The sequence below is a fragment of the Sarcophilus harrisii genome, chromosome 3 (genome assembly GCF_902635505.1).
Source record: "Sarcophilus harrisii chromosome 3, mSarHar1.11, whole genome shotgun sequence".
NCBI classification, from domain to species: domain Eukaryota; kingdom Metazoa; phylum Chordata; class Mammalia; order Dasyuromorphia; family Dasyuridae; genus Sarcophilus; species Sarcophilus harrisii.
Window position 1 is genome coordinate 360,440,300 of NC_045428.1, and position 25,683 is coordinate 360,465,982.

The window sequence follows — 25,683 nt, forward strand, 5'->3', positions numbered from 1 at the left end:
GGAAGTGACGGGGGATTGAATGAAAAGTGCAGAACCGAGTTGAAGCGGGCGGGAGTCGGGGACTGAGGGAACAGCTGGGTTGGGGCGAGATTGGCCAACCGGCCATGCCCTGGGGGCTCCCGCTCTGATACGCCGCGCGGCTTCTCCTGCACTGGCAGCGTTCCCAGGCTCTGTCCATGTGCCCAGCGCGAACCGCTGGATAGAGGCAGATCCCCCTCGGGGGTCCAGCTCTCCCCTCTCTACCCCCAGTTCCAAACTTGGTACCAACTTCAGCCAAAGTTTGGCAACTCCTCCTCCCCCGACTCGGGCGTCTGGGGTGAGGAGGGGGCCCACGGGGCTAACAAGGGGAGCGGCTGACTCTGCTTCTACTGTCCCCGGGGATGCGCTCCCTCGGGCGCAGAGTCCCGCATCCTCCCCAGCTGCTGCTCCTGCTGCTGCTGATCCCTGGGTTGCAGACGCCGGCTGGGGCGTCCTCGGGAGTGTCCGAACTGAAGGTCCGAGTGAGACTGCCAGATGGCCAGGTGACGGAGGAAAGCCTTCAGGCTGACAGTGATGCGGACTGCATCAGCCTGGAGCTGCATAAAACCGACGGGACCCTCATCTCCTTCACTGCAGACTTCAAGAGGGTGAGGGATCAGCCCCCCAGCACTACCTCCCTCTCACCTGTGCCTTTTTTCTCCCCACTCATGCATTTCATCTTCTCTCTTCTTAAGCTCAAGCCGGTCCTTCAGTACCAGTGTTGGTGGGGCGGTGAATTCCAAGCCCAGAGTTCCAACTTTTGTTCTGACACAGTTTAGCTATCTGAGATTCCATATGTTACTTTAATCTACCTGAACCTCAGTTTCCTCATCTGTAAAATGTGGGAGTTCTACTAAAGGGCCTCTGGTCCCTTCCAATACTGAATGTCTATAACTGCATTGGAATCGAATAAAGAATCATTCAAGTACTGGATAAAGAATTAGGATGGAGGGGGGAGGTTAGGTTGAGCAAACCATTTCTACTACCCTCAATATACTACTTATTAGGTATCTGACTTAAGATAAAGTGTTTGGGTCTCATTTTCTTCATAAAGAGTGAAGAAATTGGGATGAGGTTAAAAATGGGCTATCATTCTCTTCCCAGTTTCTTTCCTGAGTTTATTTATAAAAATAGATACACTCTTTCTTATCTTGTTCTGAGTTAAAGCAGTGTGCTGGAAAGAGGGTCCCAAGATTTTGCCCTTTTTTCCTGTAGGGGAGTTATTCTCTTTTTTTTTCTCCAGGGAGAAGCACTGGGCAATCCTACTCCATCTGTTTTGCTGCCCTGGAGTGATATATGCCCATTGGCACTGGCCTAGGATAAGAGGCCTACTTAAGTGGGGTGGAGGGTCAGAGTTGGAGACAGAGGCTTAGATTGGCCTGACCCTGAGATTGGAAAGAAGTGAGTTCTGGGGGAATAGAAAGAGAGAAGGAATTAGTCTGTTTAGTGTCGAGTAATTAAGCCGGACAGGAATCCTAAACAAAAATTAAAAAGGTGGGAGATAAGCTGAAATGTGAAGTTCCCCAAGACCTCCCCACCTCATGTGACATGGAACCTCCAAGAGGTAACTGGAAAGACTAAGAGTCTTAGGACATCTTTCCTGATCTCTCCTCAAGCTATGCCTCCTGCGACCTGAACTCTGAAATAAAGCCCAAAGGAACCCTGCCACAATCATCGTGGTGGGATAGAGAAGGGACCTAGGATGCCACGGTAACACAAATAGATAAGAGCCTTGCATCTCCAGTGACCAAGCCGGCTGGTTGGAAGTGGGAAAATTTGACCCAAGGCTGCGCATTTCACACTCTTTTTGGGGGAAAAAAGCCTGGGAATGGCCAGCCTCTGGGCACTCTGCACTGGAGTTGTGGGACCTCTCTGAAGTATAGAAACAACAGAATCCAGTCCTTCTCTGTCAATTGTTCAGGTCTGGCTCAGAGCCTTCTTCGACCCACAGGCCGGCCCCAAAGGGCTGGGGGAGCCCTCTTGCTAGCTTCCTCCCATCCCTTGAAACTTCCCAGCTGCTTTTCACTTCGAGTCCAGGAGCAGGAATAGTAGAGATGTAGCCGGAGCCCACCATTCCCTATCTATAGCGGTCAGCATAGAGGTCTTTGGGAAGGCCTTAGAGCCGAGGTAAAAGGGGGCGGGATAGGGAAGCTGGGCCTCGTTTTTACAACCACTAGCTGCTGCCAACACTTAATCTTTTTACTGCTTTGCCCTGGAGGGAAGGGAGAGGAGAGGCCTGGAGAATAGAGAGAGAGGGGGTGGAGGCTGAGGCTGGGGGAATGGGATGGGAGCAGGGGGCAGGGAATTGGGGGAGTAGCCTGGAGAGCCCGTCGGCCCAGCTGCAGAGTCCATTTGAATTTAGCTGGCTTAACCCCTGAAGTGCTGCAATCTCTGAGCCTGGGGCTTTGCTATCCAGGTTTACAGAGTCTGTTTTTCAAGTTAGCCTCTGACCCAGAGATTGGTGCTTCATAAACTTGGCAGCTCCAGTTTCATAAGCAAGTAAGAGAACTGGAAGAGGAGACTGAACTTTCTCTTACTTACTAAAGCAGACCTTCTCGGCGCTGGTGGAAGCCCAGGAGGTTTTTTTGTCCCCCTGTCCATTGGCTATGGAAGTGTGTTTACTTTGGACTCTATCCCTTGAAGGTGGATGGTTGACTTTTTCTTTGGATTTATTGCTTGTTTGGTTCTTAGAGTCTCCACCCCTTTGCCTCCTTTTTTTGGGGGGTGGGGGTGTCAGAAGGCTGTTCACCAGAAAGTTTTCTCCTGAGGAAATAATTTTCTCTGATGGAAAAAGCCACAAGGATATGTGGCTTTTACTGTGTATGCACACCTCTCTGGAAGCAGTGCTTAAGATTCCCCAAACTGCTGAGAAACAATAGAATTAGGAACTTAGTTATGTTTTATGGTGAAATATTTTTTAAAATGACCTTTCTTCCCTTTTAGTTGTGGCCAGAGAGGTTTGAGTCATTGACCCAAGGTCAACCAGAAAAGTCAGCAATTAAAGTTAGAAGGACTCATTCTAATCCCACCCTATTACTTTAACTCCAACAAAATATTAAGAGAGCAAATTCTTCTTTGCCAAACTCTTTTCTTGTTTATTAGGTTTAGTTCCAGACACTCCACTGAATTGTTGGCACCATGAGATCACAGCCCTTAGTTTGGTGAACTCAGTTTTCCATTTTCCTCTGATTGCTTCCTGGCCCAGAAAAGTCCCTCCTTGGGGGAAACCACCCTCTTCATCTACAATGCTTTCCATCACTTTTTAATTCTAATATCTCTACTCACACATTACTTTTAATGCCTCATGGTAGTATAGAGGCACACAAAGGCTATGTCAGTGGGGCAGTTCTGCCCAATTTAGCAAGTCTGAAAGTAAAGATCTGATGATCATTCAGCTCATAAAGGCTTGTCACCAAAAGATCAGTACTTTTAAGATATATATTTTTTTCCTCACAGCAGTTTGTGAAATTTGTGATAGAAACGTAGGGGGACATCATAGATCTTTGGCTGTATTGAATCATGAGTCTCATAATCATGACATTTCATACAACATAAGCTTTGGGAAAAAATGGAAAGAGCTGCTTTGGAGTCAAAAGATCTTTCTTCAGATACTGGTTCTATGACTCTTTGTATGATCTTGGGCAAATCAACCAATCTCTGAGTGCTAGTTTCATCATCTATAAAATGTGTCATTGAGAAAGAGTCAGTTCTAGTTCAATGATCCTATGAACATCTGAAGTTCATATATAATAAAAATGATCAATATACTATGAGACATGCCCCAGAATTTATACAATTATCATCATTGCACCATGTCTTAGAATCAGTATAATCATAATTGTCCCTTTATCATGTGTAACCAGGAATGATAAGGAAGATAAGGCCTGGTCCTATGACCTAGGTTCAAAGTATAAGAACAATGGAAACAGTACTTGGATTTAAAGTTAGAGGACCTAAGTTTTAAACTTTCCTATGAGACTTGCTATCTGTGTAAAGTTAGGCAGGTCCCTTCACTTCTCTGTGCAGATGTTAAAATAGGTTCCTTTCTGCTCTAAATCTATAATTCTGTGAGAGAACTTAATGAATATTCAGTAGTGGATCTGAAGAAAAATGTAATGCTCCATTTTTTATTCCTCTATTTTTGTTTGGTCCTTTTAAGAATTTGAGAGTTATCATATTATAGTGGTTAAAGCTAGACTTGGGGCCTTTTCTCATTTCTCTATTTTTGTTTGATTCTCTTAGGAATTTGAGGGTTATCATAGTATAATGGTTAGAGTGCTTGGATTTAGGAAGACTCCATTTTCAAATTATTCAAACCCTACCTCAGGCACTTACCTAGCCTGGGCAATTGATTTAAAATCTTTGCACCTTGGATTCCTCATTTGTAGAATGATGAAATTGGACTTCATGGCCTCCTGTTTTTGCTTCTAACTACTGGGTGATATTCCTGTTCTCTGAGGCTCAAGATCAAGGGAATTCAGTGTAAGAACCTTCCTAATGACAAAAAGTAAGCTGGACTATCTTTGGAAGTAGTAAGTTTCCCAATTATTCAGTCAAAAATGGAATGATCACTTGTCCGGGGTGTTTTAGAGGAGATTATTGCTTTAAGTTTTGAGTAGATTAAATGCCTTCTTAGGTCCTTTTCAACTGAGACCTAATGGCTTTGGCATCTTAGCTGAGAATGATCTTTTTCTCCTCTTATGACTGTGGAAGGAAAGTAAGGGACTAGTGAGAGTGGGAATTACATATGAACTGTTAAGCTAGAGTATAAATGGAGGAAGATAATTAGGCTGGTGAGATGAATCAAAGTTATGCCAAATGAGACTTGGATAAAGGATCTGGGAACATTTCATCTGGAGTGAATTTAGAGAAGATATGATTAGTCTTCCAAGATATTAAGTACTATCAAATGAAAGAAGAGTTGACTTGAGATACATGGCCCCCGAGGATAGAATCAGTAGGTGGAAGCCAATGGGAGACTACTTAAGAGGGAAATGTTCTTAAGAACTTGAGCTGTCCAGAAATGAAATATCTCAATCTTTGGGGAAAAATCTGATTAGACCATTTGTTGATAATATTTAGATGGGATTCTTGTTCTCATATGGGCTGGGCTGGATGGACTTCAATGATAAGATCTTAGGAGTTGTTAGAACTAAGCTTTCCTTCTGTCTGAGATATGAATACATGTTACTTACAGGTGGAGTCGATACAAATTGAATAGAGTCAGCCTACAATGGGCAAGGTTATCCTATATACAGTAACCTTCATATAAAGACCCTCTAGGACTTGAACTTTAAATTAAATTCTTTATGTATAATAATTCTAATTCATAATGGATACACTCCCCATAATAACCCTCTTATGTAATCAGATTCATATGTGTGTGTAATTATATACACATCTAATAATCCATACCTCATAACAGGCATATCCTCAGGCCTCCAACTCATCTTTTTTCCTATAAATCCTTTGGAAACTCTTGGCCCACTTCCCTTTCCTCCCTTTTCCAAAGGGGCAATGGGACTAGCTGAGGGCTAGGGGATGAATCATGTCCCAGCTTGGTTAACTGGACAAGATTGGGTGGGACAGGGGTAAGGGAGTGGTATAATTGGGAAGGAGTGTTCACTGAGATTCCCCAAAGATGGTTCTTGGGGCCAGTTGACTGAGAGATCAGAGATGAAGTTACAATCAAAAAAGAAATATGGTGGAGGTCACTTGGGCCAGATTAAGGCTAGAGTCTGTTGAGTGACTTAGGGAGAATGAAAAGTCATTGGGCTCTTATGAGCTTTATCCTATACACTGGGAGAGATCAGAGAAAAGAGGCACAAATGATCCTTGCCCTTGGGGAGCTCTGGCTCCCTAAGAAAAGGGTTGGAAATTACAAGGAATAACTAAAATATAAACAATAGAAACATCAAGAGAACTAGCTAAATGGTGCCTAAGGTTATTTCTAGTTCTGATGTTCTCTGCATCTATGAATTGAAAATTAATTTAATACAAACTGAGAACATAAGTTTACAGAGGACCAAAAAAATGACATTGTAATAGAAGATTAATAAGATCGAGACTTCTTAGAGTTTTGTGGTTTGGTTTTGTTTGGTTAGTTGTTGCTTTTTTTTTTTTTAAACAGAGATATTTTTCCATTTTCTTTCTCATCTACAGCAACCCATATGTAATAAGTTAGACAGTGACACAGGATATATGGGATGGCCTATTAAGGGCAGGAGGCCCTGGGCTTTTGATTTAGAGCTAGAAAAGACCCTGGAGGTCATCCATTACCACCTCTTATTTTCCAGATGAGGAAAATAAGATGCAGAAAAGCTAAGTGATCTGTCCAAGGTCAGACAGAGAGCAAAGGGCAAAGTTGAGATTTAAGCCCAGGGCTTCTGGGCAGCTGCTGCTAGAGGAAGTGGCACTGTGTGTAGCGAAAGGGTCATAGAGTCAGGAAGACCAGAATTCAAATTTGGCCCCAAACACTTACTAGCTGCATAAATCTGAGCAAATCACTTGTCTTTATTTGCTTCAATTTCCTCATCCATAAAAAAAAGAATAATAATATCCATCTCTCAAATTGTGAGAATCAAATGAGATAATATTCATAAATATTATTACTTAGTCCAGTACCTGACCCACAGTAGACTATATAAATATTTGTATAGTCTATAAATATTTGTTGCTGTTTTTGTTGTTGTTAATTCCCCTCCTATATCCACCTAAAGCACAGTTCTTTATGTCCAGGACACCTTCCCTGATTTTTCCCAGTTTCCTTTTCTTTGAGCCTTTTCTTTGAGATACTTGATTCTATGCTGTCTTTGCTCTTTCTCTAGCATTTTCCCGTGAGTGTTCCCAAACACACTGGGACCTCCTAAGTTACAGTACCAGTCTCCTGCCTTCCAAACAGGACCCTGCTGAGCAGTAGCCTGTGCACCCAAGTTCCTCCTGGAAAGCAGAACACAGGGCTGGCTATCAGTATAAAGGAGTGAGGGGACCACCCAGTTTCCATCCAAAAAGAGGAATCAACAGGTTTAGCAGGGCAAAGTCCTTAGTCCTGTTTTTGCTAAAGTTTCTAGGGTTAATTTTGGAAAACCTCCACAGGCCAGTGAGATCCAGTAGCTTATTCTTGGAACTTGGCAAGCATAGTTCCCACTACCACACCCTGATATCCCCCCATTCCCCTCCCACTTACCTGGAATAAGCAGGTTCTTAACATCTTCCTGGTTCAAGCATTGGGTCAAGGTTTGCTGCTGGAGGCAAAGTGGGTGGTGGGTGCTGGTAGCATAGAAAGCAAGGTGTACCTACTGAGACTGCTTAGAGGGGACTGGGCTGGAGGCACAAAGAGGCCTGGGATGAGAAAGTCCAGGGCAGACTCTAGCTTCCCCTATTCAATTCACTTCAGCTCAGTTTAACCAGCATTTATTAATTGCCTACAATGTACAAAGCACTGTCTGCCTGTGTGCTACAAAGATGTTCTTACTTTTTGAAGTAGTTTCTAAAAGGATAAGCAGGGAGAGAAGATAGAACACCACAACATGAATACAAAGTACAACAAAGTAATTCCAGACAAAGTGGAGAGGACATCAACAACGGGAGAATTCAGGGAAAGGCTCTGGGTAAAAGGGGTATGTATATAAAATAATAGTAATTAGCATTTGTATTATATTTTTGGATTTACAAAAGGATTTATAAATTTTTTTCCTTCACAATAACCCTGGAAGTTGGTGCTATTATTCCAATTTTATGGATGAGGAAACTGAAGGAAAACAGCATGCAAATGACTAAACCAGGATCACAGATTGGATGTTTCTAAAGTAGGATTTGAATTCAGGTCTTTCTGAATCCAAGTCCAGGACCCCTAGCATACTTTAAGATTTAAGTTAGAAAGTAAGTTATGTATGTCTAAAGAAATTTTCATAATTGTAAGACTAGAAGAATTCCCACAGTAGCTCATAATGATAGACTTTCCAGTTGTGATACTACCACCATCATCATAATTCTCATTATTCTCTAAAATAGTTTCCATTCACATGCTACTTAAGCGTTTACAAAGCACTTTCCTTATAACTGCCTGAATGAGGGAGAAGTTCTAATATTGTTGTTCAGTGGTTTTGTAGTTGTGCCTGACTTTTCATGACCCCATTTGGGGTTTTCTTGGCAAAGATAGTGGAGTGGTTTGCCATTTCTTTCTTCAGCAGTCCTAATATTATCATCTCCATTTTATAAATGAGGAAACTGAGGTTCTAAAAAGTGAAGTAGCGATCTCTCCAAGGTCCTGTAGTCAATAAGTTTGAGAACCACTTTTATTCCCTCCCTCCTTTTTTTTCCCTTCCTTTTCTCCTTCACTTCCTTCCCTTCTTCACTTTCCTTCCCTTCTTCCCTTACTCCTGTTTTTCTCTGGTTCATTTATTTCTTCTCTTTCTTCCCTCTCTTGTTCCCTTTTCCCTTTCTCTTTTTCTTTTATTCCCTCCCCTTTTCCCTTTCTTCCTCCCTTCCTTCCTTTTTTCCTTCCTTATATGTCTTCCTCCTCTCTATCACCTCCATTATATTCCAGTTCATCAAACATTTATTTAATATCCAATTAGTAAAAGCTACTGAGTTAGACAGTACTGAGTTAGACAAACCAGACATCCTCTCCTTCAAGAGCTTACATTCTCTTGGGGAGAGCCAACATGTCCTAAGGTAGAAAAATAGAAGGCAATTTGAAAAAGCAGAGCCCTGATTCCAGGCCTGGTGCTCTAGCCACTGTCCCACCTACTTGACTGGAGTCAAGAAGACCTACATTCAATTCCTGCTTCAGACATGTGACCCTGGACATAACAGTTAACTCCTTTCTTCATCAGTTTCCTCATCTGTGAAATTGGGATCATAACGTCATAAGGTTGTTGTAAGGACCAAATGAGAAAACATGAAAAGCGCTTTGCAAACCTTAAAGCATTTTAGAAATACTAATTATAATAAATTGATATTCTTAAAGCACAAATCAGATGATATATTCCCCTGCTCAAGAAGTTTCAGTTACTCCCTATTCCTTTTATGATAAAATACAAGTTTTTCTTTTTGTTATTTAAAGCTCTTCAAATTTGACAATAAACCCTTTCCAAGTTAATTTTGATTACTTCCCTTCATGCATCCTTCCTTCCAGCCAAATTATCCTACTTGCTGGCCCTGCTTGTGGTATTTTATTTCTAAACTCTAGGTCTTTGTGCAACTTGTTCACATGTTTGGAATGCTCTTTTCTTGCCTCTGATTTTTGGAGTCCTTAGCTACCTTCAAGACTCAGCTCAAAAATTCTCCAGTTGATAAATGGTCAAAAGATATGAACAGGCAGTCTTTAGAAGAAGAAAAAATCTGTCAATAGTCACATGAAAAAAGCTCTAAATCAGTGGTTCTCAAACTTTTATTTTCAGTATCTTTATCCAATTAAAAATTATTGAGGATCTCTCCAAAGCGTTTTTATTTATCTGGATTATATTTATAGACATTTACCATATTGGAAATAAAAACTATTTTTGAATGTAGACCCTCTAAAAGTGTTTCAGAGATGCCCAGGATTGTCTAGACCATACTTTGAGAACCACTGCTCTAAATCATTCATTATTAGAGAAATGCAAATGAAAACAATTCTAAGGCACCATCTTATATTCATCTAATTGACTAATATGACAGGAAAGGAAAATGATAAATGCTGGAGGATATGTGAAAACCTGTGAACTGGTCCAACCATTCTGGAGAACAATTTGGAACTATTCCCAAAGGGTAATAAAAGTGTGCATACCCTCTGATTCATCAATACTACTAATAGGTCCATATCCTAAAGAGATCAAAGGAAAAGTAAAAGGACCCTTCATATACAAGAATATTTATAGCATCTCTTTTGTAGTGGCAAAGAATTGGAAACTTAGGGGATGTCCATCAATTGGGGAATGGGGGAACATGTGGTTTATGATTTTGATAGAATACTACTGTCCTATAAAAAATGGTCAATAGTATGGCTGAGAAAAAGTTGGAAATACTTACATGAATTGGTGCAAACTGAAGTCAACAGAACCAGGAAAATGTTGTACACATTAACAGCAATATTGCAATGAAGAGTAACTGTGAAAGATGTGGGTACTCTGATCAATATAGTGATCCACAACAATTCCAAAGGACTTATAAGGAACAAAGCTATTTACCTCCAGAGAGAGAACTATTGGAATCTAAGTGCAAATTGAAGCATATTTTTTTCCTCTTAATTTTTCTTACTTTAAAAAAAATCAAAACATGGCTGATATGGATTTTCCTCTCTTCCCCCCCCCCCCGCCCCGAGGCAATTGGAATTAAGTGACTTGCCCAGGGTCCCACATCCAGGAAGTGTTAAGTATCTGAAATCAGATTTGAACTTAAGTCCTCCTGACTTCAGGGCTAGGTGCACCACCTAGCTGCCCCATAGAGTCTCAGCTTGAGTGAAAGTTCCTAAATAAAGTATTTTCTGATCACTCAGTTGTTAGGGCTTCCTGTTTACAAAAAAAAAAAAAAAAAAAAAAAACTTGTTTTAAAAATCACCTCATATGTGTTTTGTATTGATATCTCTAGTAGAATGTATACTTCTTGCAGGTAGGAATTTCCTTTTTTTCATCTTAGACACAGCATCTGTCACCCTGTTTGACACTTTAGATTCTTAACAATTGCGTGATCACATTGAATAAAGAGGTAGGATTAGGTGATTATTAAGGACTTTTGTAGTTAGAACATTCAAAGTTCTATAAACCGAGAAATGAGGACAAGAAAGATATAGATAGAAGAGCCAGTGTAAAACATGTAAAACAAGAAGAGAGTAGTAAGGGTGGAGGGGTAACGTGTCAGATGTTACAGAAAGTCATGGCAGATGATCACTGAGATGCATCTGGCAAATGTGAGGTCACTGGTGATCTTAGAAGTTGCATCTTCTTTTTCTGCTCCATTCTGAAGATTAGGAATCCTTTAGCTCATCCTTTTGGATGATGAGAGATTAGTGAGTTCAACAGATTGTCAGAATTGCCTAACTGGACATATTCACGTCACTTCAGCAGGGAACGCAGAGGGCCTCCATGCTGGGAATTTGGGGGAGAGAAAAGGGAAAGCCTTGATCTGGGAAGCCCTGAGTCAGCAAGACAATGGAGTATAATTGATCCACATAAAGCCCCACATTGTTTGACAAAACAGTCTGGACAGTAGCGACCTTTGGGATTTGGCTGACAGAGCACTGGTGTTGGGGGAGGGCAAGTTCTCTGGAGGCCAGGGGGCCCCACTCCAGGCCCTTGTCTCTGAAACACCACTCATCCTAGCAGAGCCCCCCAACAAAGAGCTTCTGTCCGGGGTGACACGGCCCGGAGGAGTGTGGACATTTGTGCTTTGAGCTAATGAACCACTTCTTTGTGATAATGAGTGACCTGAGCTCCAGACACTCTCCAGAAGCTCTCCTAACCCTCAGCCCGGCTCTTCTGGAAGGGGTGAAGCAAAACTCTCCAGGAGGATGTCTAGGTTCTTCGGCTCAGCTGCCATCCCAGCTGGATGGCACTCAGTGAGTCCCATGTGTCTCTTGTCCCTGCCTGGGGTTGCCCCCCCCAACATTATCCAGTTAGGGTGACTACCCAAGAGAGGCCCCTGACCATCCTAACCCTCCAGTGCATAAAGCCGCCTCAGCCCAGAAAAGAGTAAATAAATATTTAGATTGGCTCAACTCTGGCACAAAAATCACGCACCCCAGTGCGATGGGAAGGAGCCTAACAGCAAGGAATATTCCCAGGGGAAGAGAGCTGCTGCTGAGAAGTTGGAGGAGTGGGGGAGGAAAACTGAGCTGCAGGCACAGAGGAGGGCTTCCCACCCAGGCACTCAGGACAAATTGGCGGACTGTAAGGACACGTACATATGTGCACACACACATGCATATAGACATACATGCACACACATGCTCCCTAAGATAAACTCTACAGGTTGACTTGGGCTAGCCATTCCAAGTACATTCTTTCTTTCTTTTTTTTTTATAATAATAGCTTTTTATTTTTCAAAATACACACAAAGATAGTTTTCACCACTCACCCTTGCAGAATCTTGTGTTCCAAATTTTTCTCCCTCTCCCCCCTCCCCTAGACAGCAAGTAATCCAATATAGGTTAAACATGTGTAGTTCTTCTATACATATTTCAATGTTTCTCATGCTGAACAAGAAAAATCAGATCAAAAAGGAAAAAAATGAGAAAAAAAAACAAGCAAACAAAAGAACAAAAAAGCTGAAAATACTATGCTGTGCTCCACCTTCATTCCCCACAGTCCTCTCTTTGAATGCAGATGGCTCTCTTCATCACAAATCTTGGAACTGACCTGAATTACCTCATTGTTGAAAAGAGCCACATCCATCATAGTTGATCATCATGTAATCTTGTTCTTTGGATGATGTTCTGGTTCTGCTCACTTCACTTAGCATCAGTTCATGTAAGTCTCCAGGTCTTTCCGAAATTTGCCTCAAGCTTCCCTTTTCTATCTGATGCTCCTTTGTCAAAAGCGTGGTTGTGAGGTGACCTGTCTGTGGGAGACAGACCCTATTTCCAGATATGGTCTATCAGAATGAGTTTTCTAAGGTATTGGGTCTGGCTGGGACTTAAGAAGGGGGGAGAGTAATATTGAGGTGGAGGTAGCTCCAAGCAAGGGAAGGTGATAGAGTAGGAGAGATGGGTGAAGGAGCTGAGAGATGTGCTTGACCTGAACAAAGAAAATATTGAGTGTGTGTGTGTGTGTGTGTGTGTGTGTGTGTGTGTGTGTAGAGAGAACAGATGAGAGAATGTACATTTGAGAACACCTCTAGGTATTTGAGAAGGAAGACATAAGAGAGTATGAAAGAGGAGAGAAAATGTTATGAGACCATAAGAGGAAAAGTATTTGGGAATGTTCAGAGATATTTAACAGGATCTATCACTGAAATAAACTTTTTTCAAGGGAACCAGAGCAGAAGAGTGAATGTGCATGTTAAACTGACTGCAAGAGAGAAGTTAAATGAGACTTTTAAGACAGAAACTACATGTGAGAGAATATATCTAGGCTATATGTGTGAGATATTATGTGAGACAAACTGGGAAGACTTGTGCAAGAGAGAAATCATCTTAGAGAATGTGCAGGAGACAGATTATCTGTAGGAGTGTGAAAGAGACCATGTATTCATGTGAATGCATTCACAAGAGAGGCAGAGTGAACAAGACTTTCTGAAACAAAATGTTAAAGATCTCGTGTCAGGCTGTATGGATATGAGAACATGTAGGTAAGTATGGGTCTCTCCTTCCTTGTATCTTATTTTTAAGATGAGAGGGATCACTGTGGTATGGAGCACTGCAGAGACTGTCAGACTTAGTTGATGTATTGGTTCATTTTGCTGAACTACTTTTTTTTCTCCTTTTTGTTTTGATTATTTATTAAAAAGGGATTTCTGGTTTGAGGAGAGAAAAATGTTGAAAGATGAAGGGAACATGAAAACAAGATATTCATAAAAAGTTGTGTGTGAAAAAGATACAGAGATGGAGATAGAGGCAGAAAGAGAGCATGAGAGTATATGTAAAGTTCTGTGAAAACACTGATTCAGAATATAGCCCCTGGTTTAAATAGAAAAGAGCTTCAGTGCAAAAAAGGCAAAAGAGACAACTCTCTGCCCTTAGCAAGTTCCTTTGAAGCCTGGGAAAGACAATGGCACAGAACTGCCTCTTGTAGGTTGGAGGAGACAAGAAAGCTTTTTCCCACACTGGGAGCATAAGTTCGATCCCATGAAGCCATTGCTTCAGGGCCTGAAAGGATGGCAGGACAAGTTGTAATAGCAACACTGGGGCTTCAGGGAAGGCACGAGACAACTGACAGAAAGGATGCACTCAGGAAGGAGCCCTCTTCATGGAGACTGAACTATCTGAACCTGCTTACTTAATAGAAGAAGAGTATCTTTGAATGAGGGGAAATTAGGAGTTTTGTCGAGCTGTAAGTTCAGCAGTGGGTTGGATAAGACTACATGGCCAGATGGGAAGAAATGGCAGTCACCTTTGAAACAGTGGGTTGAACATCATTAGCTTAGTGATGGATATCTCTTGTCTATAATTAAGAAAAGAAAGTAGGGGAGAAAGGCATTGCACTGTGGAGACTTGAACTTTAGGGTACAGCATGGCGTAATGACAAGAAAAATACTTTTGGAGTTTATATAACAGCTCTGACACTTAGTGAGTATGTTACCTAGTGCTTACATTTGAGTGTCAGGATAAAAATGCTCGAATCATCTGTTTCCCAGGATTGTTGTGAGCAAAGTGCTTTGCAAACCTTCAAACACCACGGAAACTGAATTATTGGTATTGGACATTTATGTTTTCATCTCTGGACCATGGACTCACTGTGTGACCTAGACCGTGTTGATTAGCCTCTGAACTTCAGTTGTTCCTTCTGAACATCTGTAATGAAGGCAAAAGTCTGTGAACTTAAAAAAAAAGTTATATTGATTCTTTTTGTTTTTACATCACTTCCCAATGACATCCCTCACCCTCATCCTACCCTCTCCCTGCCAATACAACCCTCCCTTACAACAAAGAAATATAGTCAAACAAAACAAATCAGCATATTGACCATATCTGACAACCTATATTTACAATCAAATATTTTTTTTACTGAGAGGAGAGAGATGTGTTTCCCCATCAGTCCTCTGGAGTCAGTAATTGTTTATTGCATTGATTAGAATTCTGATCTCTTTCAGTTATTTTCCTTTACAGTCCAATATAAAATTATTCTTACAATTCTTATTACTGAACTCTGTATTAGTTCATAAAGGTTTCTCTGAATTCTTTATATTTGTCATTTCTTACATTATTTTTATAAACTACAATTTGTTAATCGTTTCCTCATTTGATGGGAACTCCTTGGGATATATGTCTGTTACTAATATCATGAAGGTGAAAAGATATGTACAGTTCAGTAACTTTTTCTGGTTTGGTTCCAAATTAGTTTTTAGAAAGTTTGAATAAATTCCCAGCACTACCAGCGGTACATTGTTATACACGACTTCCCAAAGTCTCTCTAAAATTTATCATTTTCATTTTTCTTTATCTTTGCTAATCTTATGGCTGAAACAAAACATTAGAATTGTTTTCATTTTAATTTCTTTTATTGTAAGTAATTTAGGCCATTCTTTGTTGCTAGTTTGCATATCTTCTTCTGAAAAATATTCATATCTTTGCTTATCTCTTGGGGAATGTCACATATCTCTTTCATATAATCTTAATTTATTTTTCTCCCTTTAAATCCATTCTTTTTGTAATTATTTTGGATAGCAGAACTTATCAGATTTTTATGTGAAGATTTTTTTTTCTGAATCAATAGCTTTTTCTTTTATTTGATAGCATTTTGTTCCTGCAAATGCTCTTTAATTTTAGATAATCAAAATGGTCTATTTTATCTTTATGATCTCTTCTATCCCTGTTTGTTTTAAGAATTCTTCCCTCAGGTTGTACAGCATGCCTTCTTATAATGTTTTAAAATCATGTGACCTTTTATAATTTGGATTATGTATTCATTTGGAGCTTATTATAGTATGTGATATAAAATGTTGTTCTAAAACTAATTACTTTCAAATTGCTTTCCATTTTCCCAGAAATTCTTAGAGGAATGGGAGTTCTTGACCCCCAGCTTTTTTCTTTTCAGATTCATGGAACACTAGCACCCTGTTCAGTTGCTTTTAGGTCTTGCCTGTCTAGTGTGTTCCATTGATAGAACTCTTTGAACTCTTGAGATTCAATGGAACTCATTGAATTCTTCTGTTTTTTTTTTTTTAAACTGGCATGAAACAGATTTGATGATTATTTTACTTTATGTGCTTTGAGTTTTTAAGAACCAAGTAACAGAAGTACAGAGCTATGTTATTTCTATAGGGAGAACTGCACTTCTTAGAATCTTTTTGGTATTCTCTAAAGCGAACTTTATTTTTTTAAATCTCATTTTACCTGCATGATCTTGGCCAAGTTATTTGACATTTTTGAACCTCTGTTTATTCATCTGTAAAATGAGGTATTGGATGAAATTTTCTTTAAGGTTCCTTTCAGTTTTAAATCTACGATCTCTTCCCCTATTTAACACTATTAAAGTGGTATATAAACAAATTAGTGCTGATCCCTGGGACATTGAAATGTTGGTACCCTAAATATCCCCCAGTTCTATGTGCCCCTCTGGACCAAATTCAGTGGAGGTAGAAAAGCCTAACTGTGGAAGAAAGAAGTTATTCACTTTCTTGTCATCTCTTTACATCCCCACCCCAGGGAATCCTAAGAAATATCAATTAAAAGAAAGTTTAGCTTTGGTTTCTTCCTATGGCCTTCCCTCCAAAAGGGATTAGAAAATTTTCCAAGGTATAATGTAGATCAGGTAGAAGACACTTATTTATTTCTTCCACAAAAGAAGTGTTTAAAACACAAAAGATTTATAAGCATACATTGAAAAAGACTTTAAAACACAACACAATAACCTAGAACTCTCATTATACTCTTTTTTGAGATTGATACTTTTAAAAAATTAAACCATGAGACACTTAGTGACACTGTCAAATAAGCATTTCACCTTCACAACTCTTCATTTCCAAACAGCTTCCTCAAAGTCCAGGATCAAATGAGATGATATATTTGTAAAATGCTTAAGAAATAGTAAGTACTTAATAAATACTTATTGAATGAATGAATGAATAGTAGTTTAATAAATATCTGAGTTTCAGCTCATCCTCTTGTTCTCTGAAAAATTTTTAGTTACACAGATAACTCCTGCAATGAAGCTAGTACTGAACAAAGGACCTGGAAACTCTGATCCTCAAAAATTCATATTTCCTTCTAATATGGAAATGTTGATCTCGGGATCACTGTTTAATCACCTTTGTTTAAGAGTGGAAAACACAAAGCAGAAAATTGACTAAGTGGCCAATAAGGGTACCATTTCATCATCCCCAAACACCAAGTCCTTGGGCATTGAGCTAGAGCTCCTGACCCCTTGATGTGCCCAATGAGATAGCTAAGTAGTGGTTCAGTAGATTAAGTGTTGCTGCTAGACCTGGAATCAGGCAGATCTGAATTCAAATCCAGTCTCTTAATCTTTCTGCTTCAGTTTCCTCATTTGGAAAATGGGGTTAATCATAGCACCTACCTCCCAAGGTTGCTATGAAAATCAATGAGATAACATTTATAAAGTGCTTAATAGCAAGCATGGCGCTTGACAAACAGAAGGTGCTTAATAGATGCTTGTTTTCTCTTCCCTTCCCTCTCCTTTCCTTAGGGAAATTCAGTTAAACTCCACTGAGGTTCTTTTAGAGCACATTTATGGGAGAATAAGGGGAGATTCATGATTATTCTCATTATACTAATAACACCCAACAACCTCATTGCTGTGTAAAACCTACACTTCCATCCTCCGCATTGGTTTGGTTTCTTTCTTGGTAGTCTTTCCCAATTACACAAAATCCATATGGTGGTTCTTCTTCTGTTCTGGAGATGCCTGGAAATGTCTGGAAAAAGAGAGCCAACTGAGCCTTTCCCACCTGCCTACAGGTATGTCCTCCTTCCATTCAGAGAGAAAACTACAAGCCATCTGCTGTATTCTGGTGATAAAAAACCACCTACTTTTCCTCTGTTACCTGGCATGGGCTTCAGAGGCTACTTCTCTCTGAATCAGCCTGGGAAATCCCCAATCAGGGAGGAAGTTGGGAGCCCTGTGGGAGGCTGGGAACCAGGCAAGCTCTTCATCCAGCCAGATTATTTTCTGTGTCCCTGGGGTCCTTTTGTGAGGACGGAAATCAGTACCAGTGATGGATGGGAAAAGTCATGGGGGAAGGAGGAGGTAAAGTCAAGAAAAGGAGATGCTTCAGAGACAGGCTGGCGTGATAAGGCATAGATTCCAAACTTATTTCCCTTAAAAGAAAAAAACTGCCTTGTTCTTCAGAGGGGAATAACTGGCTCCCTGGGGGAAGGAGGAGAAAATAGAATGTTTTCAGTTTTTGGGGAGGTTTAGGAGAGGGAATGAAATTAGAATGAGAGAAATATTCCTCTCTCTTAAGAGGCATTTCTGGTGTCTCATCTTCCTCAGAATCCTCATCCTAAGCACTTAATTAGGAAATTATTCAATATACATACCCCCAATAGGAACTTACAAGTTCACCATGCTATAGCATTACTCTTGGAAACAGAAGAGCTGTGTTCATTGATTAGCTATGTGACCTTGAGCAGGTTTTTTAAACCATCCGAGCCTCAGTTTCCTTATCTGTTAAGAGGAGGTTATACACACCACCTGCCTTCTAGGGTTGTTGTGAACAATGTTTAAAGTACTATGTAAATATGAGATTATTAGTATTTATACAGCACAATAGAGGACATAAAGACAGAAGGTTATATGGGCAATAATATTAAGGATTTATATCTTAAATTAGAATTAAGGAAAGAAAAGGCCAAATGCCCTTAAAAACGTTATTACACTCCCAGCAGAGTCCTAAGGGACTAAGATTTTCTGTCAGAGTTGTTAACAAAACAAGGGGAGAAAGACAATTTAGTTTCTTCTCTGCACCCTCTAATTTGAAATTTATTTGATGCTTCTTCCAGGCTGGGAAGGATAGATGATGTTACAGGACCAGTCCATATTCCCTGTGCCTCAGATGATTTGAATGTACCCAAAGCACTGGTTTTTTTAAAATGCTATAAATATATTGAGAAGAGTTATTTTTAAAGGGAAGGAGCTGAAATTAATGCTGAGATGGATTTTTGATACCAGTTGGCATATCTTTCTGGCTCAAGTCTTAGAATAGGAAATCTGGCTCTGGGTTCACCTGGCAAGAGATGAGCCCTGGAAATTAAATCTAGCAATCTCAAGTGCCTACCCTCTGGTTACCACTCCTGCTGACCTGAATGAAGCGGGGGAGAGAAAGGAAGGGAGGGAAGGAGAGAGAGGGAGGGAAGAAGGAAGGGAGGGAGAGAGAGACAAAGACAGACAGAAAGAGGAAGAGACAGGGAAGGGTGAGGGGGAAGAGAGAGGGAGAGACAGAGAAGAGAGAAGGAGAAAAGGAGGAGAGAGGGAGAGGGAGAAGGTAGGGGAGATGGAGGAAGGAGATCAGATGGCTCAGACTGGCTTGGCCCAGAGATTCCAAGAGCTAGTTATCAGAGAAAGGATTTCCTGTTGAAAGGAGGCCAGGATAAGCCTTCAGCTCTGATTCACCTCCCTCTCAGGTCTCCAGGATCATGAGGGACTTAGAACCTTTCCTTCTGTATGGGAGAGATTATTTTGGTTAGGATGTATTGGGAAGGGAGAGGACATATCAGAACTGGTCATCAGTTTTACCATCTTTGAAACGGGTTTAAAAAAAAAAGAAAAGAAAAGAAGAAAGAAAAAACTGTACTGCTTCCCCACTGCCAGGAATGTTGTGAAGATTACAAGCAGCTCAGAAGTGAATAACACTTAAGAAATAAACTAGGTTTCACTGGCTGACAGCAATTGTTTCTTTCTTCCCCCACCCACTGACATTTCCTATAGAATCATCATTAACAATAATTTTTGAGGGCATACTAGGTATGAAGGCACTGTGGAATGGAGTGGGAAGCTTTTATTAAGTATTTACTACATGCCAAGCAAGTACTGGAAATAAAAATAGAAAAATGAGGCAGTTCCCACTCTCAAAGAGCTCACATTCTAATTAGGAAAAACAACTCAAGACAAGTAAAGAGCCTAGCTTCGCTGCATGGAAAGCCCCAGGGGCCCTTAGGACAGAGCCCTGGGACCGACTGGAGGCCAAGGAGGGCCCTGGATGGGCCTAGCCACAGCCACCCAGCTGTGGGCATAGGGGGAACTCAGCAAGAACTGAGCAGAGAGTGGGTTGGGGCGTTAGAAAAAGGGATACAATGGTAGGGAAAGGGGATTTAGTGAAAGAAAATATCAGCCTTCAGGGAGCTTATGGTCAGTAAAAATTATAAGAAGAAGAATAACTAACATTTATGTGTGCTTTAAAGTTTGCAAACCACTTTATACATACTATCTCATTTTACTTTCACAACCACCCTGTGAGATAGTATCTACTATTATTCCCATTTTTCCAGATGAAGAAACTAAGGGAGACAGAAGCTTAGTGACTTGGCCAGAGTCATTCAGCTATTAAATATTTGAGGCTAGATTCAGAGTCTGGTCTTCCTGAATACAGACCAATAATGTTTATTGGGGAAGAGCACTGGATTTGGGGTCAGAGATCTTGAGTTCAAATTCTGCTTCTGATGGTTACTTACTGTGTGATTAATATCCCTGGATCTTAATATTAATTAAGGTGATTAATATCCCTAGATTTCACTGTGCTCATTTCTAAGCTTAGACCAGAAGACCTCCAGGGCCCCTTTTAAGTCTTAATACTATGAATCCCACGTGCTAAAGACCAGATCCAGTGGTACACCCGGCCAGGAGTCCAAAAGTGAGGTGTTAGCAAAGCTTTGGAAAATTGCCAATGTTTCACGAATGGGGTGGACCTGAATTGGGTCTTGAAGGATAACTGGACTTTAACAAGTGGAGGGGGAGAAACTAGCCAAACATGAATAATACCCCAGAGGCCAGAACCCATGCATCATGTTGGAAGGAATAAACCAATTTGGCTGGAAGAGCTGGATTTATGTGAGAGTAGTTTCTGCCAGGGCTGAAAAAGGGAGTTGGAGATATAGAATTGAAACCTTGGACATCAAGCTAAGAAGTTTAGATTAAATATTCTAAACACAGTAGAAAGTCCCTGCCCCTGGCTATACCCTCCTTCTGCCCCCGATTCTGAGTCATGATGCAGACTGTGAATCATGCACAGGAAGGACTCTTGACCTGCTGCTAATGTCATTAACAGCCCCATCTGGAGAAGGGAAAGTAAAAGGGAAGGGTAATTTATACCAGCTATGTCTCTGAAGTGATTGTCACCATCAGGGTTGGAAGAAAAGCAGCAGCTGCAACACCTGCCCCTGGCTGCCTTGAAAACCCTGTTTTACCCTTTGCCTAAGAAACCCTGACCTCTCTTCACCCTCTAGCTACAAATGTGCAGGGCAAAAGGGGGAGGTGGGGAACCCAATCTCCAAATAAAATAAATGTTTGTTGAGTGAATGAATTTGCTATGAATAATTGATGTACCCATAATTGAAAGTTATAGAGTCATAGAATTTTAGCACTGGAAGGGACCTTAGAGATTGTCGAGATGATGGAATATAACATACTTGGAAAATGAAATATTTTCTTCTGGTGGAAGCTTTGCCCTCTTTAATGATTTCATTGGAAAATTTTTTCCAGACTGAAAAGCCTGTGGCATGGTCTGATACAAGAGGATCTGGTATGCTTGAAATTCGTTTTTTTCTAGCTCATATTTTAAATGAAATTTGCAGACCTTAAACTCTCAGCAAACTGTTTCATAAATGATTGTCATTTAAAAAAATTCATCAATCACTTTTTGATCAACCTAACAATGAGTCTCTTGGGACTTAGGCAGGAGAAGTTCTGTCCCTTCCCCCAAAACTGAACAAGGACCACTCTCTAGTCAGGGGTCCTCAAACTAAGGCCCACGGGCCAGGTGCGGCAGCTGAGGACATTTATCCTCCTCACCCAGAGCTGTGAAGTTTCTTTATTTAAAGGCCCACAAAACAAAGTTTTTGTTTTTACTATAGTCCTGCCCTCCAACAGTCTGAGGGACAGTGAACTGGTCCCCTATTTTAAAAGTTTGAGGACCCCTGCAGTGATCTTTGGGACCCTCTCCAGGACACCTTTGTCCAGTCTTGAGATCTCCTGCATTATCTATGGAAGGGAAAGATGGACCCTACTGACCTCTACCTTTATCTTCCCATCCTCTTCTTCCTCTCCTCAATCAGGATGTGAAAATCTTCCGAGCCTTGATCCTGGGTGAGCTGGAGAAGGGTCAGAGTCAATTCCAAGCTCTCTGCTTCATTACAAGGCTACATCGCAACGAGATTATCCCCAGTGATGCTATGGCTAAACTTCGGCAGGTAAGGGGCCCAAATTCTAATCCTAAATGCTCAGATCCATGATAGACCAACTACCCACTCAAGCCCAAGTCCACACCCACCAGAGTCTCACCCCCCCCAGCCCACCCTTGTTTAACCTCCCAACTCACTCTGTCCCCCAAATCTTGGGATCCAATCTCCCCCAATCCAGTTTTTCCTAATACTCTAGCCCTCATGTCTACTCTTAAACTAATACTCTTTGCTCCAACCAAATGCCCTTATATTCTAAAATGTTTCTCAGGGGCAGCTAGATGGTGCAGTGGATAGAGTGCCGGCCCTGGAGTCAGGAGGAGCTGAGTTCAAATTTGGCCTCAGACATTTAACACTTCCTAACTGTGTGACCCTGGGCAAGTCACTTAACCCCAATTGAATAAATGAATGAATGAAATGTTTCTCAAATCCTTGTGTTCTTCCATAATACTATATATAAAAATCTTCTCCTTACCCATATGCCATTGCCTGTCCACTTTTCTAGATTCTCCAAGGCTATTCAGATAGGGCAAAGCAAAAGAAAGGGGGTAGAAACGATGTCTCCCACTCTTCAACAGAAGTTCCTATAAATCCCATTAGTGGCCTAACATATTAAGAATAGACTCATCCTGATGGTATCCAGCTCACCTCCAAAACCAGTCCAAGTCTACAATGAATGTTTATAGACCCAGAATTCAAATGGTGAGAGATGAGAAGAGACCCGGATGAGCTTTTGGGGGACAGTGTATGCACATGGACCCCCAGACACTTACCCCGCTTTCTTTCCTCCCCATCCCTCGCCCTGCCCATAGAAAAACCCGCGAACGGTGCGTCAGGCTGAGGAGGTGCGGGGTCTGGAGCAGCTCCACATGGATGTGGCAGTCAACTTCAGCAAGGCAGCGTGGCTGAGCCCTCACATCCACAATGTGTGTGCGGAAGCCCGAGAGGCCATCTATACCCGTGAAGAGGACGTCAAATTCTGGCTGGACAGAGGTCAGAAAGACATTCTGGAGCCCTGCCATAGGCTATGGGGAGGAGGAACATTTTAGGGGTAGAGGCTACGTACACAACTAGACAATTAAAAAACAATAGAGACTTGGAAATTCGTACAGAAAGGGATGTACAGAGGCAGTCTCTAAGTGCTCAGGAGATGGATTGCCATATATTTCTTGGGGAGAATGCTTCTTAGAGAAACGAGAGTTGAGCAGTATTCAGAAGGACAGCAGGGGAATGGGCTAATAGACTGCTGGAAGGGGAGTCTTAGGAGCTCACTCTTCCTCCTCTTCCTCTATCTCCCTCTCCCACAGGTGTCGATGGCTCCATGTTTGAAATGCTGCCTTCACCACCCGCTGACCTCTCCAGCTTGCGGCGATGTCGGCTGGTAGGCGACCGATGGAAACCTTGCCTCTGTCACTACGGACTCAACTTAGCCTGGTACCCCTGCCTGCTCAAGTACTGCCACAGTCGGGAGCCTAGCGGCCGCCTCTCCTCCTACAAGTGCGGCATCCGAAGCTGTCAGAAGAGCTATAACTTTGACTATTATGTGCCCCAGAAACAACTCTGCCTTTGGGATGAGGATGCCTAACCCGGGCAGGGGCGCTGAGCTGGGGAGGAGTGAAATGAGGACCCCTTCTCTCAGGAGCCTAGAAAGGGGTTACAAACCCTCCATTCCTCACTCATCCCATCTGGAGTCTCAGGCCCCTTGCTCTATGACTGTGAAAAGGGATGAGGTTAACACGAGACACCCCCCCTTCTCCCCTTCCTACCCCCTGTTGCTTTATTGGGGGTAGGGGAAGAGCCCATTCTAGCCCCCTCCCTTTGCGTATGTCATTTTCAAGTAATCAAAATGTGACCATTTCTTTTATTTAACTCTTTCAAGTCTCAAACCTTAAGAACACCCTGTGGGGGTAGGGAGAGAGGAAAGGGAAGTGTAACAAATCCTTTCTGCTCTATCCCTCTTCCTCCCCCATAAACACTTCTTCCTTACTTGGGAGGAACCCATACAAATCCCTTCCTCAAGGGGCTTCTGTTTGATAGTTTCCCCTCCACACTACAGCAAGAGAACTTCTGGGGACACTCCCTTCCAAAGGTAGGACGGTGGGGATAACAGGTGACATCAGTGAATTACTCAGAGGTACCGAAGGAAATTGGAGTGAGGGCCAGAAAGGATCACAAGCCATAATCCCCACCCCTTAAAATCCAGGAATATGGGTGCAGGGGTCAGGTGGGGTGGGAGAGCTCTCCCCAGTCCTCCCCCTACCCAACCACAGTGCCTTTATCTTCCAGATCAGGACCTAGCCAACCAGTGTGATTGCCAGCAATATGTTTTCCATTTAATAAGATTATTTTTGTAAGAATGGGGGGAGGAGAAGGGAAGGGGTTGAGTTCCAGATTTTTAATGCAAAGTATTTATCATTTGTACCAGAAATAAAAGAAGTTTTTACTTTATCAATGCGAATGGGTCATATACTTTGGGGTGGGGTCTCCCATTGCTTCATCACATATTAGCCATAACTTTGAGCCAATACTGCCACCTGGTGCTCAAAGCATGCCATGCAGGCCCTCTGCTGTTGGGCCAGAAAAGTTCAAGACTCAAATATTTTTTTTATTATTATTATTATTAAAGTCTACTGTGTGCTCCCACTGAGCTAGGAGATATATAGAAGATACACAGGGAAGTATAATCAGATGTCTGGGCTCTCAGTTTGAAAGATTATAACTAATCATAGCTACACATTTATATAAGTGCCTCCTAGTTTGAGATACTGTGCTAAATATTTTACAATTGTTATTTTATTTGATCCTCAAAACAATCCTAGGAGATAGATGTTGTTTGCTGTTTGCTGAGGCAAACATTAAATGACTTGCCTAGGGTCACAGAGAGCTAATAAATGCCCAAAGTCAACTTGAATTCAGGTCTTTCTGACTCCAAGTCCCAAGTGCTTTTTTCCACTACCATCTAACCAAGTGCATTACAAACATTCTCTCATTTGTGAAAGAACACACAACCCTAGGAGAAAGGTGCTGTCGGTATCCCCATTTTACTTCTGGAAGAAGCTCATGAAACAGCAGTGTATTGCTACAGAACAATATTCCATTTATTTTAAGCTCTCCTCATAAGAGTAATAGATTGAGTTGGAAGCTATTTAGACATCATTTTGTAGAGCAGCTCCTCAGGTAGACTGAGGTGAGCTCCAAGGTACAGAAAGCCCACAACTTGGTAAGTGGCAGAATTGGAATTTCAACCCAGTCTCTACCTCTAAAGGCAATGCTCCTTCCTATCATTCCATTCCTTAAGTGATACCTATTTGTAAAAGGAAAACTTATATATGTCCTAACCCTAAATATAAATTGTGCTAGTGTAATAAACATGTGAAACATGTATATATGTATGGATATTTTTATGTGTACACTGAAACAAAGTATCATTTATAGGCTGAACTTAAGTTTATACAGGATAGATTTTAAAGAGAAAGTACAGACTGTATTTGCATGAATACAAGTGGTTATTTAAAGGCTAAAGGTTTTTCCATTTGTTTTATTTTTGGACAATCAAGGCCAAAAACTGTGATTTTAACTTCTTCTACCAATGCAGACTGGCAAGTCTGGAGTTTTATGGAATTGCCTGAGATCAGAGAAGCAGATGGACTTGCCTCTGGTCACACAGGCTGTGT

The 25,683-nt window shown here is 41.3% G+C and overlaps 1 protein-coding gene across 1 annotated transcript; it reads left to right on the forward strand.

Annotated features, from left to right (window-relative positions):
* OAF (out at first homolog) lies at nt 1-25,391 on the forward strand. Its single transcript, XM_031960152.1, has 4 exons — nt 1-626; nt 21,887-22,021; nt 22,822-23,002; nt 23,317-25,391. The coding sequence occupies exons 1-4, from the start codon at nt 381-383 to the stop codon at nt 23,592-23,594; spliced, it is 840 nt and encodes a 279-aa protein (XP_031816012.1). The 5' UTR covers nt 1-380; the 3' UTR covers nt 23,595-25,391.
* The last annotated feature ends 292 nt before the right edge of the window (nt 25,392-25,683 follow it).

Bases quoted from the DNA above. Each gene is read 5' to 3' on its own strand.
- OAF (XM_031960152.1), top strand. From the start codon at position 381: ATGCGCTCCCTCGGGCGCAGAGTCCCGCATCCTCCCCAGCTGCTGCTC. The intron at 22,022-22,821 runs GTAAGGGGCCCA...CCCTGCCCATAG, and splicing joins CTATGGCTAAACTTCGGCAG to AAAAACCCGCGAACGGTGCG. The intron at 23,003-23,316 runs GTCAGAAAGACA...CCTCTCCCACAG, and splicing joins CAAATTCTGGCTGGACAGAG to GTGTCGATGGCTCCATGTTT.